This window comes from Saccopteryx leptura, chromosome 1, assembly GCF_036850995.1.
Source record: "Saccopteryx leptura isolate mSacLep1 chromosome 1, mSacLep1_pri_phased_curated, whole genome shotgun sequence".
Classification (NCBI taxonomy): Eukaryota; Metazoa; Chordata; class Mammalia; order Chiroptera; family Emballonuridae; genus Saccopteryx; species Saccopteryx leptura.
The window spans coordinates 248,610,146-248,625,919 of record NC_089503.1 but is presented as its reverse complement, the minus strand read 5'-3'; the positions used below and the strand labels follow the sequence as shown (position 1 = coordinate 248,625,919).

Below are 15,774 nucleotides of genomic sequence, written 5' to 3'. Positions count from 1 at the left end.
GAAGCATCTATTCTGATCTGTCAGGGAGCAACTACACACTGTGCCAGGAGATAGCTGCTTAGGAAGCCTTGATGGTGATCCCTCCACCCTCCTCCTTTTAGCACTTTGGTCTCACACATGCTATTCACCCATGTTTACCATGGGCTGTGCACAGTGAGGACTGTCAAGGTCAATCTGATTTGTGTATGGTGCAGCTTCATTGAGCATGGCAGAGGGAATGGTCACCATCAGTGGGCCATTGCCTTAAGTTAAGACTGGCATCTGTTCTGCTTCTCCAAAGATGGGGAGTTTGGGGGGATGGGGGTGGAACAGGGTCCGTTTGACTGTCTCAGTCTTGCTCCTTTTCCTTCTTATACTTCATCTTTACCCCACTTTTATTGTGGGTGATGCTGTCACCTCCTCATTGGGCTCCCTGCATTGTCCCCTTCCACAAACTACCACAAACTATTATCTCTTTAAACCTAAACCAACCTCCATGCTCCCCATGCCTTTTACAACACTTCCCAAATCCTTGGCGTGGCTGCCATCTGTCACTGTCCCAACCAGGCTCTTTTTGAGACTTCAGCACAGCAGCCTCTTCTCAAGGACGTTTTCCTGACACTGTAGACAAATACTCTTACCTGCTTCCCACGCAAGCACACTTATGAACTGTGAACCATGTCCCCATCTTGCGTAGCAGTTCTGCCGAGGCAGAGCTACGTGAATGTAGGTTCCTGGTTAATCTCAGCCTCCCATAACTGGGGGATCTGTGACAGCAGGACTGTGCAGGCGCCCCCCAAATTCGTGGTTCTCCCCAAAATTCATGGTTCCCATCCACTCTTCCCTTGAATGCTGAAGGAGGTCCTGGGTGTACCCCACAGGGTTCATAACACCCAGAGCCATTGCACCCAGGCCCCATGACAAGTAGGGGCCTCCCCCTTGGGTTAATAAGGCAGTCCTCGTTTACAGTCCCCTGGCTGATGGCAGAGGTTTCCTGGCTGCCCCGATAGGAGATAAATGGTGTTGCCTGAGAACAACAGACAGCATAGTCCTGGCCCCATCATGTGACAGGACATCCCAAAGGGTTTTTTCCCTTCCACAGCCATGTAAGAATGACTCTCAGACTTTTACAACTCCATAAATTCCTTTTTTGTTAATGACTGCTCACTAAAGAGAACCCGGTGAAATATTGGGCCGGTGTTCTCCAAAGAGCATGAGCCTTGTGGGCAGAGGTTGCAAACTGGCTTTCCCTGACCTCAACTGGCCTGCAGATTTGAAAAAAATAAAACTAAAAAATTTAAACTAGTCTCTGCACTTGAAATTCAGGAGATGCCACATAAAGATCTGACTTCTCTAAATTCCTTCAAAGCCACAGTTGGTGGTGCAGAATAGCTGCCACCTCCCACTATTTTCCCTTGATCAGTGAGGTGGCCTCTTCTAAGTGAGTCTTAAAACCTTTTTATTGGTGTGTAATATGCTCACATATCCTACCGATAAGTGTCACTTTGTCACAAGCTGAATGCCCCGTGCCTCCATGTCAAGAAACCTTTCTAAGTGATTCGATGTTCTTTGGAGTTACTAGTTTTATATTGGGTTTGTTTTTCGCTTTTAACTTATTACAAACAAATTAAGCTTTGTTTACTGTATGAAATAGTGTTGGGGGGAAAAACACCAATTTTTCTTTTTGCAGAAAAGCCTGCCATTGCTCCACCTGTCTTTGTGTTTCAGAAGGATAAAGGACAAAAGGTAAGGGGCTGGTATGTTCTCTTCACACTTGTTTTCTTCCAGAGATCTCTCTCTCCAGGTCACATGGCCAAGGATACTTCTGCCCTTTAAACCTTCACATTGAGCTTGAAGGAAAAAGGTCCAGAGGTTTTAGATTACCATTGACAGAAAAGTTGAGATAGGTGTGTGTGGAAAGGGTTCAGAGACCTTTCTTTTAAAAAAATGGTAGAGTAGAATGCTTTCTTGTCATTTCTAATGATCTGATTTAGAAATACTACTGTATATTAGGAACACTAGTAGGAGAGAAAAGAGTAGGCGAAAAAGGTAGAAGGAGAAGAAGAAAGGATGAGGGATGGAGAGAGAAAAATTGGGGGTGAGGGCAGGGAGAGCAGTGATGGTTAAAGGGGAAAAACAGGACATTTAAAGATATTAGGGAGATTTTCCCTCAACCAACTTGGCATAAGTGCCTTTAGAATAATTATTAGTTGGCTTGCATTGTATATTTACCATCCCTCTTTGTTGGGTTTCTTCCCTCTCTTGGATTTTAAATGTCTTGATCACACTGTTGTTGAAATACCTTGCCTTATTCATAGTGATAAGCTGGCAGCCTGTCAAAGGCCTGATTGGTACTGCAGTCACATTTCAACCATTGCATGTTATTTATTTTGAAATCACAGGTTTTATATCCCGCTCTGACAAATCATTGTGGAAGGCTGGGGTTGTGTCCAATCTTAGTTGATGTTCCGTAGTGGTGTCTCCCAAGTTTATATGAGCACTCCCTCTATTTGTCAAAAAATGGATGATCTCTCCCCACCCATGGCCCAGGACAGCAGGTAATTTAATGCCCATGGAAAGATTTTTTTTTTTTTTTCATTTTTTCCGAAGCTGAAAACAGGGAGTCAGTCAGACAGACTCCCGTATGCGCCTGACTGAGATCCACCCGGCATGCCCATCAGGGGGCGATGTTCTGCCCCTCTGGGGCATCGCTCTATTGCATCCAGAGCCATTCTAGCGCCTGAGGCAGCGGCCAAGGAGCCATCCCCAGCGCCCGGGCCATCTTTGCTCCAATGGAGCCTTGGCTGCGGGAGGGGAAGAGAGAGACAGAGATGAAGGAGAGGGGGAGGGGTGGAGAAGCAGATGGGCGCCTCTCCTGTGTGCCCTGGCCGGGAATCAAACCCGGGACTCCTGCACGCCAGGCTGACGCTCTACCACTGAGCCATCCGGCCAGGGCCCCATGGAGAGATTTTGAATGACCAAGTGTGTTCTGAAATCCATTTGTAATCTTGTTGATAAAACATTTGAAAATTGGCTCAGGGCTGGAGATTCACAGGCCAGGTGCTCTGATGGATCCCCAGTCAGCTGGCTCTGAGGTTGTGGGTGCTGGTCTAGCAATTTGGGACTCCTGGCAACCCCAGCTACTGCTTGTAAACTTTATCCTTTGATCTGAGAAGAGAGGCCGGACTTTTCTTTCTGTGCAGCCCAATTTTCCCGGAATACTTTCAAGTGCTATGCCAAGAAAAGAGCTTGTGTGCAGAGTGTACGGGCGGAAAGGGGGCTGCCCTCAACCTCGCTCCATCCACACCTCCACACACTGAGTAGAGCCTTCTGTATTGGGAGGGGTTTGTGTTCAGGCTGTTCTCACCTTAAACGTTCCCATTGTTAATCCTTTACTGAAAAAAAAATCACAAAACCTGAGGAAATGTTCTTCCCATTTTGTTTTGGTTTTCTAGGTGGTATTTGCAAGATACATCAACCTCTGCTGTCTCCTCTCCCCAGGGCCCTGACAAACATACATATAGCTTAGTTACCTGTGTTTTTCATCATCTCTCCTTTGGAAAAGGGTCACTGAAGGGCTGATGTGTTTCCTCTAGCTTTTTAGAAATGGATATATTTGATTTCTCTTTTAGATAAAAAAGTCACTTCTCATATTTTCCCTTAAATCGGGGTTTTCTACAATTTTGAATTTTATTATGATAATATTTTGAATCACTTTTAGCAAACTAAGGCCCAGGCACCACCTCTAGTTTTATAATTAAAATTTTATTGGCACACAGCCACTCCCATTCCCATTATAGTGGCTGAGGCTGATTTCACTTTGTAACAGCTATGTGAAGTAATTTAGACCCAGATCCGATGGCCTGCAAAGTCAAAAATATTTAGTATTTGGCCCTTGACAGAAAAATTTTGCTGACCCTGGATTTAAAATGAGCAATAGGAATTAGTAATTCTTTAAACCTGAGGACTTTGGGGTAACCAACAGTATGAAAAACTAAAATGTAGTATTTGTTCGGCTGAATTTAAAATGCTGTTATACTGCAGATTCCTGTTTCAGTGCTGTTTTCTCATTTGAGGTGGTTCTGTTGCTTTGGTTTTGTTTGTCTTGTCTGTCTTTCTTACTGAATTTATTGGGTTGACATTGGTTAATAAAACTATAGGGTTCAGGTATACAATTCTATAATACACTATCTATATATTATATTGTGTGTTTCCTCACCCTGTCAGGTCTCCATCCATCACCATTTATTCCTCCTTTACCCTCTTCTATCTCCTCCCATTCCCCTTTTCTTCTGGTTCTGTTGCTTTGTACAGCAATTCAAAGGATAACTTGCATGTATTATGTATTACCTTCTAAAGTTGATGTAGATTATGTACATGGATAACATTGAACCAGAAGAGTGTCTAGGAAGATGGTCAGCATTATCTTAAAATGTGCAAATATAGATCTTATAAAAATACTGACTTGGGCCTGACCAGGCAGTGGCGCAGTGGATAGAGCATCGAACTGGGGTGCGGAAGGACCCAGGTTCAAGACCCCGAGGTCGCCAGCTTGAGCGCAGGCTCATCTGGTTTGAGCAAAAGCTCACCAGCTTGGACCCAAGGTCGCTGGCTTGAGCAAGGGGTTACTCAGTCCGCTGAAGGCCCGCAGTCAAGGCACATATGAGAAAGCAATCAATGAACAACTAAGGTGTCGCAATGAAAAACGAATGATTGATGCTTCTCATCTCTCTGTTCCTGTCTGTCTGTCCCTGTCTATCCCTCTCTCTGACTCTCTCTGTCTCTGTAAAAAAAAAAAAAAATACTGACTCAGAGCCAATTCTAATGGGTGTCTAAAAATAATCTCCAACTCTCAGAGTTGAGCTCTCCACTTCTGTCACAAAATTACCAACAGGACCCTGACCAGTGGTAGCACAGTGAATAAAATATTGACCTGGGATGCTGAGGTCCTGGGTTCAAAACCCCAAGGTCACTGGCTCGACTTGAGCTCCCCAGTCAGGGACGTATGAGAAGCAATCAACGAACAACTAAACTAAAGTGAAGCAACTATGAGTTGATGCTTCTAATCTCTCTCCCTTCCTCCTGTCTTGCTTTCTCTTAAAAAAAAAAAAAAAATCACCTACAGGGTATGGGAAACCTCTGGTTTAACAGCAGGAGCTGGAGGAGGCTTTGTGACTATCCTTTAGGGCCTTTTTCTGAGCTGTCAGGTAGTTAGTGGCCAAATGGACACAGAATCTTCCTTTCTCTATTGCTTATGACAGCTCACGAGTAAGGCAGAAAGTTAACAGTAACTCAGCTAGCTTTGTTTCCCCTTGGCTTCCCACCTCAGGGAAGACAGAAGGGCAGACCCTCAAGGAGCAGCTACAGTACTTCTGACGAGGAGAGTTTGAGAGCCTTCCAGTTACATTCTTTCCATCCATCCCCTTCTGCAGAAGCAGAGCTAGGGAAAAGCTATTGGCACTGCTTTTTTTCTGAGCAAAATTTTTTTCCTCTTTTTCTGTTCAACATTTTATTTTGAAATTTTCAAATTCTCAGAGGTTAGAAGAATGATACTAAGAACTCTTGGGTGTTCTCTGCCCAGCTTCACTGTTAACATCTTTGTCATAAATGCTGGAAGCTGCCTGACCAGGCGGTGGCGTAGTGGATAGAGTGTCATACTGGGATGTGGAGGACCCAGGTTCAACACCCCGAGGTTGCCAGCTTGAGCGCGGGCTCATCTGGCTTGAGCAAAAAAGCTCACCAGCTTGGACCTAAGGTCACTGGCTTGAGCAAGGGGTTACTCGGTCTGCTGAAAGCCCGTGGTCAAGGCACATATGAGAAGACAATCAATGAACAACTAAGGTGTCGCAACAAAAAACTGATGATTGATGTTTCTCATCTCTCTCCATTCCTGTCTGTCTGTCCCTATCTATCCCTCTCTCTGACTCTCTCTCTGTCCCTGTAAAAAAAAAAAAATAGACAGATAGATAGATAGATAGATAGATAAATACTGGAAGCACTCAACTATGATTTACACCCATCTGATGTTTCTCTTTAAATACTCTTCGGAATAGAGATGTTCCTCTTCGTGGCCCCAGTGCCTTTGTTACCCTAAGAAAATTATCATTAATTCAGAAGTCTCCTCTCCAATATATAAATTGTCCCACTTGTCACCAGTATGTTCCTTAAGCTATTTTTGAAAACACTTCTTTTTTTTTTTTTGTATCTTTCTGAAGCTGGAAACAGGGAGGCAGTCAGACAGACTCCCTCATGCGCCCGACCGGGATCCACCCGGCACGCCCACCAGGGGGCGATGCTCTGCCCATCCGGGGCGTCGCTCTGTTGCGACCAGAGCCACTTTAGCGCCTGAGGCAGAGGCCATGGAGCCATCCCCAGCACCCGGGCTATCTTTGCTCCAATGGAGCCTTGGCTGCAGGAGGGGAAGAGAGAGACAGAGAGGAAGGAGAGGGGGAGGGGTGGAGAAGCAGATGGGCACTTCTCCTCTGTGCTCTGGCTGGGAATCGAACCCGGGACTTCTGCACACCAGGCTGACGCTCTACCACTGAGCCAACCATCCAGGGCTTGAAAACACTTCTTGATCCACAAAGATCAAGTAGTCCTACTGTCACTGAGGGAGCATTAACTTCCTTGTCAATAAATGGTTTGTAACCACCCAGTGGGATGCACTTCAAAGAGCCCTTGTTGGTTCTGGCTGGGTGTTTCAGTAGAAAGCATTGTCCCAGAGCACCAAGGTCACAGGTTCAATCCCAATCTGGGCACATAAGAGAAGTAATCAGTGCACAACTAAATGGAACAACTATGTGGTACAACAAATTAATGCTTCTCCTCCCCCCCCCAATCAACAGGGGAAAAAAATTTTTTAAAAAGAACCCCTGTTCCCCCCTCTTCAAAAAAGAGTACACCACAGGCCAAGCTATTATTACTGAATAATAATTGAGATAAAAGATTTGAAATTGACCTGACCTGTGGTGGCCCCGAATGCTGAGGTCGCTGGTTTGAAGCCCTGGGCTTGCCTGGTCAAGGCACATATGGGAGTTGATGCTTCCTGTTCCTCCTCCCCTTCTCTCTCTTTCTCCCCTCTCTAAGATGAATGAATAAAATCTTAAAAAAAATAAAAAGATTTGAAATTGGAGGGGAAAAGATTAAGCTGCCAGCCTAGGTGTTTTTGTTTGTTTGTTTGTTTGTTTGTTTATTTGGCGGTAAAGCCACACCAGTCAGTTTCATTGAGGGTCCATGTGTTCATAGTAAACTATGAATTGTTGTTAGTGCCTGCTGGTGGCATCTCAGGTCAATTTGTCAAATCCTCTTATCCTCCCATCATCCGTCCCACAGTCTGAACTCCAGTCCTAGTACACAGGAATTGCCTTTACTTCCTTCCTTGTCTCCAGGCTTCCTCAAGGTGGAGCCCTTCTTAAAATGCTCATATTTACATGCATTTGTGTTTTTAAAGCAAAAAACAATATCGTATATTACCGTATTTCCCCATGTATAAGACGCTCCCGTATATAAAACGCACCTTAATTTTGGGGCCCAAATTTTGAAAAGAACTGTATTACATAAAGTTATTGAATTCAAGTTTTATTCTTCATAAAATTCATACAACTCCTCATCACTATCAAAACTCCCATCCATTAGCTTGTCCTCATCTGTGTCTGATGATGAATCACTGTCTCCAACAATGAGCACAAAAACAAGCACAAAAAAGTGGGAAATGCAAGTGAAAAATCTACAACCACTGAGTAAGATGCACAGAGTTTTTAGACCCCAATTTTTTTGAGAAAAGTTGCATCTTATACATGGAAACTGCCTTGAATAGAGACAGTTTTTTTTTCTTTTTAGTGAAGAGATTTTGAATCTCCTAATAAATTGTCTTTCTGTTTGTGATGATCAAATGTTTCTTTCAGTTTATCTTCCAAACATTTGTTAACATTTGTTAGCTTTGAGGTTGCACTGGCAGGATAGTGCTAGTTAGTTAGAAAGACAGAAAAACAGTTACAGAAATGCTCAAGAGCAGAAAGCCCCTTGTTGCTGTAAACGCTGTGTAGTATGTTTAGACCTCATTTTGAAACTTACTGTTAGTGTATAACACGTGTGTCCTGTGTGCAGGTTTTTGTTTGTTTTGTTGTTTTGGGGGGTTTTGGGGGTTTTTTGTGGCAGAGACAGAGTCAGAGAGAGGGATAGATAGGGACAGACAGACAGGAAGGGAGAGAGATGAGAAATATCAATTCTTAGTTGCGGTTCCTTAGTTGTTCATTGACTGATTTTTCATGTGGGCCTTGACGGGGGGGGGGGGCCTTCAGCAGACCAAGTGACCCCTTGCTCGAGCCAGCGACCTTGGGCTCAAGCTGGTGAGCCTTGCTCAAACCAGATGAGCCCACACTCAAGCTGGAGACCTCAGGGTCTCGAACCTGGGTCCTCTGCATCCCAGTCTGACGCTCTATCCATTGTGCCACCACCTGGTCAGGCCTGTGTGCACATTTTTGTTTTGTTATTTTTGTCAGCCATATATATTTTAGGTTGTATAATCTAGGGTCTGGATGTGAAGTCTGGTTTTAACAAGCATGTTGAAAAACTATAGGCCCTATCTTGGTTCCAGAGCTAACTTTTCTTGTCAACAGAAGCACTCAGACCCAAGGAGAAAATGCTGGAATAGCATTTGTATTCCTTTTTGGTCCTCTGATTTAGACTTTTCATCTTGAGTCCACCATGCCATGAGGGCTTTTGAACATTTATGTTCTAGAAGCAAGGATTTAGAAAAACATCCAAGTGGTTCTAATTAGAGATAGGCAGTTTCCCATAGACCTCTGATTTTTCACTTGTCAGGTATTAAAACTACCCATAAAGTAGCAGCCAACTAGTGCACAAACCTATCTTAATGCCCTAGACAGGTTGAAGGAACAGCGTGTGAAGGAAGGCCTTTGTGTCGGTGGGTCTCCCCTGGATAGGAAGAGTTGATCCTGGTGACTTTGTAGATGTACATATGAGTTAACATTGTATTGCTATTGCTTTCCTAAGAATGTTTGAAAGTTATCTTAAATCATCTTTATATAGTTCTTTTCATCCGACAAGTTCTCATTGTTAAGAAATAGCCCCCCCACACACACACACACACACATCCTATTTAAAGAGGTCTTAGTCACTTCACACTCAGAAGAAATGCAGCAGGGTCTGTAGGGAAGCAGGGTAGTTATGTGGTCATTTAGTTAACAAATTGAGAGAAATGGCTTCGTGTTGTGGGTGATGCCAAGTAGGAGGTTTGGGGATCAGAACCCATCTGTTCCAGACACCAGCCTTATAACCCATTTCTCAAGAAAAGAGTTGGCCACAGAGCTCTCAGTCCACAGTACCTTGCCTCCCCCCTTATCCCCCGGAAGCCCAAGAATAAGCTCAAAGAATGCCAGCAGTGTTGTGCTTTCAAGGACGAAGACTTCTGGAGTCAGCTTTCTCTTATCCTGGCTGTTTCCCAAATAAGCCCCTGCCCAAGGTGTTCAAAGTGAGCCTGGGGAAATCACAGGTTAAAGGGCTTGCTCTTCCAGCTAAACTCCCACCCTCCCACCAATATGAAACCAGCTCTCCATGTCTCTGCCAGCTTGTTTTGTCACCCCACAACTGCACTCACTGAGAGGTGAAAGCTCTTTATCTCAGGTTTAACCAGAACAAGTTGAAAGGTGCTAGAAGAACTAGAGTTAGATGCAGAAGCCTTTGACCCTGGATGCCCCATTCTGTAGCTGTGTGGTGTCCAAGATCTACTTCCCCACTTTCCTAGCAGACAGAAATGGTACTGAGGGCAGCTCCCCTCGTCAGTATCTTTGAGGAGATGTGTTATTAACCTGTAACCATCCCTGCTCCCTGCTGATAGAGACACTGCCCTCATTGTCGCGACCAGGAGTATTTCTCCTCACTCACAGCACATAAGCAGAGTAGCTCCATTCCAGACCTCCTTTCTGAAAATGAAGCTCCTGCCTCCTGCATACCCTAAGCAACCTGCAGTCACACAGCAGCAAATCCACGTTGATTTCACTTTCTGCCAGCTTTCTTAGCTCATCTTCCTGGGCAGGAACTGATGAAAGTTGAGCCATCTCTAGCCCTTCGATCCCTGTCCCCGTTTCCTGCCCCATGTTGCAGCCTTTGTTTACATTGAAGGAAAATTGTCTTTTTTGCTCCCAGTCCTCTGCAGAGCAAAAAGACTTGTCGGATTCGGGAGAGGAGCCTCGGGGGGAGGCTGAGGCTCCCCACCATGGCACAGGTCACCCTGAGTCAGCTGGTGAGCATGCTCTAGAGCCTCCTGCCCCTGCTAGCGCTTCAGCCAGCGCTCCTGAAGCCCAGCTTCCTCCTTTTCCACGAGAACTGGCAGGGGTAAGTCCACCTCCACCCAGTATTCCATGGCCCAGGGGTCCCAACCCAGACCGGCCCTTTACCCTCTGGGTCCCTCAGATCCAGACTCTAGATTATAAGAAGCTGATAACTGAACAGGTGACCAGGGTCTCTGCTCTCTTTAATTCCTGCTGCCAAAAAGTCAGTGAAGATTAGGTCCCCTTTACATGGAGACTTTTCTAGTTGGGAAAATATATACCCATAGCAAAAAGCTAGTCTTGTTTCCTAAAAGACATGAAGGGTCAAAAGAGGAATTGAGTAGTAGATAGAACCTTCCAAATCAAATTTGACCCCTTCTCCCTCCTTCCATTTTTTCTTTCTACTCTCCCTGAATCTGGGCCTTGGAATTCAGTGTCTTAGAAACATGAGGAGCTCTGACTTCTTTAATCTGAGGAAGAGACGGTATCTAACAAATTGTTTTGCAAGACTGATTGTGTCTGGACTGTGGTGAGCTGCTGAATGTCTTCAATCAAAGCAAGAAGAAGGGGTGAAGACTGTTCTTTGAATCCAGAGCGGACCGCTGAGCCCTTTATCTTTGTATTAAGGCTTTTGAAGATTCTAGGTGAAGAATGTGAACTCTCAGAAACAAGAAGTATCTTGAGTGTTTGGATTTTGATATGTTGGGAAAGATAAACATTGTACATTCATGATTGAAAACTCGATCCTCTAGGTACCTCATGACAAAGTACTCCAGTGTCATGACAGGGAAAGATGACTTACCAAGAAAACATAGGACCCCGCTCTGCCATACGAAACACCAGGCAACCTTCCAGGGCATCATAGCCCCAGACCTTTACAATTCCTATATTAAATCACCAGTACCCTGTGTTCTTCAGGAAACCATTAAAATTCCATTACAGACACCACATCCTAGGCTATGCAGGAAGAAGTCATGTTCAGCCAAGGTGAGATCAGAGTCATATTTTAACACTTTGGAGGAATCATGTTGTAGTGGATAAAGAAGAAATAGTTTTCAACATGGGTGGGGAGTGGCGGGGAGGCAGTTCTTCATTGCATAGTAGTAGGTTTGGAGTAATGAAGTGTACTCAGCTCAGTAAGGATTCCAGCGAGGAGGCACTTGTGCCACAGTCTTCTGGCATCATAGCCCTCACACAAGAGCCGACAGAGCAATGATTAGGAGGTGATCACTTTTTTAGTTGGGGACAGAACAACCCTTGAACCTCCTCCAGAGTCGGGTATTGTTTGTTATTGCATCTTCAGCCTTCTTTCACATAGGACATCCTGTTCTCTGTGCCCTGAGAACAGATGACCTTTTGTGGATCTGCCCAAGAGGCTCTGAAGTATCTACTACTGTCTAGTTTGAAAAGCACAACTTACAGAGACATCTCTGACTGGGAAGGTTGAGAATAACACACAGCTAGATTGTAGCCATTGTGTCTTGGCAGCAAATACTTTGGTTTTTAGGTCAATGAGGGCATAAATCAAGGCAGAGGAACCTGATCCCAGCTTCTCGGGCTGAGATTTTACCTTGGTTGTTAACTTATTGCTTTTGCATCAGAACAATTTGGATCTTGCTCTGTACCACACCCAAGTTCAGGAAACCACCCACATATTACTCAGCAGATCTCATCCATCATCTTCAGTATCTTCCTTACGCTGTGATTCCTTGGGGGCTATAAAGCACGAGCTCTTTATGGTAAATTGTGGCTCACGGAATTGTGTAAAAGGGCCCTGCTCATTTTTCAGTCTCATCAGCACTGTAGCCATGTAAGACTCGGTACCAGAAAAGTCTATTTATCAGACTTCCTGGCTTTCAGCAGGCAGTTTGAAGAAGACCAAACCACATTCAGATTCAGTTCTCTGATCTGGAGGCAACAAATAGTTTCGTGCTTACCCGGAACCTGGCTGAAGTCTGTTGGACTAAAGCTCCAAGTCAAGGCACTGATTAGCCTTAACTATGTTTTTGAGACCCACCAGGAAGCTTAGAAAGATTCTGGAATGAGCGCCTGGCTGGACAACTTCCCTCATCTTCCAGCTCCTGCACAGGATTTGACTTTCATTCCACCCCTGTTCTACATCGTGTCTTTGAAGGCCACTTCTGTTTTTCTTTCTTCATTGTGCCTTTTGGGTAAGAATTTCTGAGCTGGTTGCCTCAGTCACAGAATAAACAGCATATATTGGCCCACAGTTGATATGAAGACAAGGAGACAGCAGGCCCTGCTCTTAATTGATTTTTCATCCCACCAGCGACTTTCTATCCGGTCACTCCAGACTAGAGTCACTAAGGCCCAGGCAGGCCAAATAGTATCCAGCATTTTCTGGAAGGAATTTATCTGACTTGGTCTTGCTTTCTGGTCTTTTCCAGGAGGTCAGTAAGGCAGTGCCTTTCATTCCTGCATACTACCTGTGTGCCTGTGTCTATGTCAGCATCTGAGACAGTCTCCAGCTCCATCCCCTTCCCCAGGCTGGCAGTTATGTCTCCCTCAAGGCCGTATCAGGCATCCTCACAAGAACTATTGTTTTTTGAAGCAAGATAATAAATATAATGATTGTAATTTTTACCTTTTCATTTTTATACCCATGCCTGCATTCCCATCCTGGGTTAGACGTTACCCCCAATTTTGTACTTGGCAACGGATTTACACGCCTCCCAGAATGAGCTGCTTCCCTAGAGGACCTGGTGGCTTCTGAGGGGAGAGGACTGCCACAGCCTGTCCCCACCAGCTGGCAGGGCTACCAGTGCCACCCTGCAGTATGCGGTGAGCGGCTCCTTCAGTTCTTCTGCAGGCTGGCCTGCTTACCAGCCCCCGGCCCTCTGCCGTCTCAGCGGACTTTTCCATCTTTGTGAGCCTGCTTCATTCATTCATGCTATCCTGATGCCAGAGAAATCAGTTGAAGAGTTCTCTTTGTTCTACTTTCTCTTTGCCCTCCTTATGTCCGTATTAGTTGGGGATATTTTCATCGTGGCATCCCAAATGGGCGCTGACCCTATCGTCCCCCAGGTGTCATCCTCACAGAGGTGGATTCTACTGTGGGGAGAGAAGAAATAGGAAATGGGGCTTCCACACCCTATCTGTCCTCACTCCTTCCCAAGAAGCACAGATCCTGAAAACCTGCTCTTAGAACTATCCTCCTTACATAAGTCTCTGTAGTGGTGGTTCCTGAACTTTGGGTTGCGGACTTCTGGGGTCTGAGGAGTTGGAGTCCCAAGCATTGCTCTCTACTGACCCCTGAGTAGCCACTCCCTTGGTTGAGATGAGGTGTTGCACCACACTGCTCTGACACAGAAGAGGTCCTGACTCTCAGGCAGCCATCCAAGGGAAGTGTTGGTGGAGCTGGTATTGGCCTCCTATAGGGCATGGGATGTGCAGTGAGGGAGTTGAAGGGAAGTTGCTCACCCCAGACTTTTTTCTGATAGCAAACTCAGCCCTTCTCCAGCAGGGTGTAGGGGCACTTGTTTCTCACGTGGACGGACAGCTATGGAAGATTCTGGAAGAGTCAGCACTTCCAAAGGCATGCAGAAATAATTTCACCTTACATTCTGTCTTTGTGGGTTTTTTGACATCAGTTGCCAGCGTCGCTTTCCTCACTGCTTCTCAGCTATTTCAGACCCCATAGGAGGTTCCAGCAGTTTTGGGAAGGTTCTCCTTTTGAGAGAGTCTTCCTGTGTTGTTGTTCCCAGGCCTTGGCCACCCAGCTTTTCCAGGACCAGGAGGCCTACCACATACCTATGGGATTGTTCTTCAAGAGACTTGAGGCATGGATTTGAGGGTCTCCAGAAGTCGGGCATCTAGGAGTGTCTGAATCTTGTCTGGCCAGATACTTTTCTTCTTCAGGTTACCTAAGAGGCTATAGTGAGCAATGCAGGCTCCATTCATACTATAAATACTGTTGAGACTTTTTTTGTGCGCCATGTCCTGGGTTTTGCATGTATGAGCTGTGTGCATAACAGATAGACAAAGGCCTCATTATAGCTGAAGACAGACACAGAAGGTTATTTCCAACTGTGATACATAAAACAAGAGTAGAGACCTAAGAGAGGCTAAAGCCAAAGGGTGGGGTGGAAAGGAGCTGCCTCCTCTTTTGGGGCAGTGAGCTAGGCATGCACCTGGGTTCACCCTGGAGGTGGTCAGGAAAGGCCTTAGGGAGGTCACAGTGACTAGACCTGCAGGAAAAGCATTCCAGGGCCTGAAAGTAGCATACAGCGAAGGAACATTGAAGTGGGAGCAGTACTGACATGCTCAGAAAACAGGAAGGAGGCAGAGAAGCTGGAGTATGACAGCAAGGAGGAACGGGCAGGACAGTCCTGGTCAGCAGTCCTGGACACTGAGAGGTAGGGCTGAAGCCCAGAGGCCCCAGCTCCTGGTCTGGGGGAGGCTCCTAGCACCGTTCACATTCTTAAGAAGATCCAGATGTCTAAGTTTGGCAGAGGTAAGAAACTTAAGTGTCATTAAAAGGCCCCAGATACATGAAGCAAAACCTGACAGAACTGAAGGAAAAATAGGCAATTCAATCATAACAGTTGGAGACTTCATTCAGTACTGCACTTTCCATTATCAGTGGAACATCCAGACGATGCATTAGGTCTGACAGTGGTCGGCAAACTTATTAGTCAACAGAGCCAAATATCAACAGTACAGTGATTGAAATTTCTTCTGAGAGCCAAATTTTTTAAACTTAAACTATATAGGTAGGTACATTCCTTATTGAGGTAGCGCCTGCACGTGGTATTTTGTAGGAGAGCCACACTCAAGGGGCCAAAGAGCTGCATGTGGCTTATGAGCCACAGTTTGCCGACCAGGGGATTAGGACATTGAAGACTCAAGCAGCACAGCACGTGAGTGCACATTCTCCTCACAGGTACAAGGAAAGTTCTTTAGGGCAGACCACTTGCCAGGCCACAGAACCAGTCTCAGTAAATCTGAAAGGATTAAAACTGTACAGTCTTCTCCAACCACAGTGGAATGAAATAAGAAATCCATAGCAGCCTGACCTGTGGTGGTGCAGTGGATAAAACGTCGACCTGGAAATGCTGAGGTCGCCGGTTCAAAACCCTAGGCTTGCCTGGTCAAGGCACATATGGGAGTTGATGCTTCCTGCTCCTCCCCCCTTCTCTCTCTGTCTCTTTCTCTCTCTTCTATCTCTCTCCTTTCTAAAATGAATAAATAAATAAAAATAAAATAAAATAAAATTAAAAAAAAAAAAAAAAAAGAAATCCATAGCAGAAGGAGCCCTGCAAAATTGATAGTTTGGAAATTAACCTAGATGGCCAGCAGGCAAAGGAAAGTTAGGTGTGAAGGCCTCTTGAGGTTGAGGTGTTAGAGGAATATCCTCCACAACAACCAAAAAAACACATGGAAACTAACAACTTTAGGGCCACTGGCCAGGAAGCAGGCCATTGATTGCCCTGTGCATAACTCAGGAACACAGGCCCCCACTGCTTCTCCCTAACCTTGCATT

The 15,774-nt window shown here is 45.4% G+C and overlaps 1 protein-coding gene across 9 annotated transcripts in view; it reads left to right on the top strand.

Moving 5' to 3' along the window:
- Positions 1–15,774, top strand: part of RANBP3 (RAN binding protein 3) — a 64,263-nt gene that overhangs the window by 20,376 nt on the left and 28,113 nt on the right. For 6 of the 9 annotated variants that reach the window (XM_066344936.1, XM_066344915.1, XM_066344905.1 and 3 more), the window contains exons 2-3: positions 1,670–1,725; positions 10,147–10,335. In XM_066344936.1, coding sequence (XP_066201033.1) covers positions 1,670–1,725; positions 10,147–10,335 — 245 coding nt within the window. The remainder of the gene's footprint in view (positions 1–1,669; positions 1,726–10,146; positions 10,336–15,774) is intronic. The other 3 variants (XM_066344946.1, XM_066344926.1, XM_066344955.1) reach the window with 1 other exon arrangement.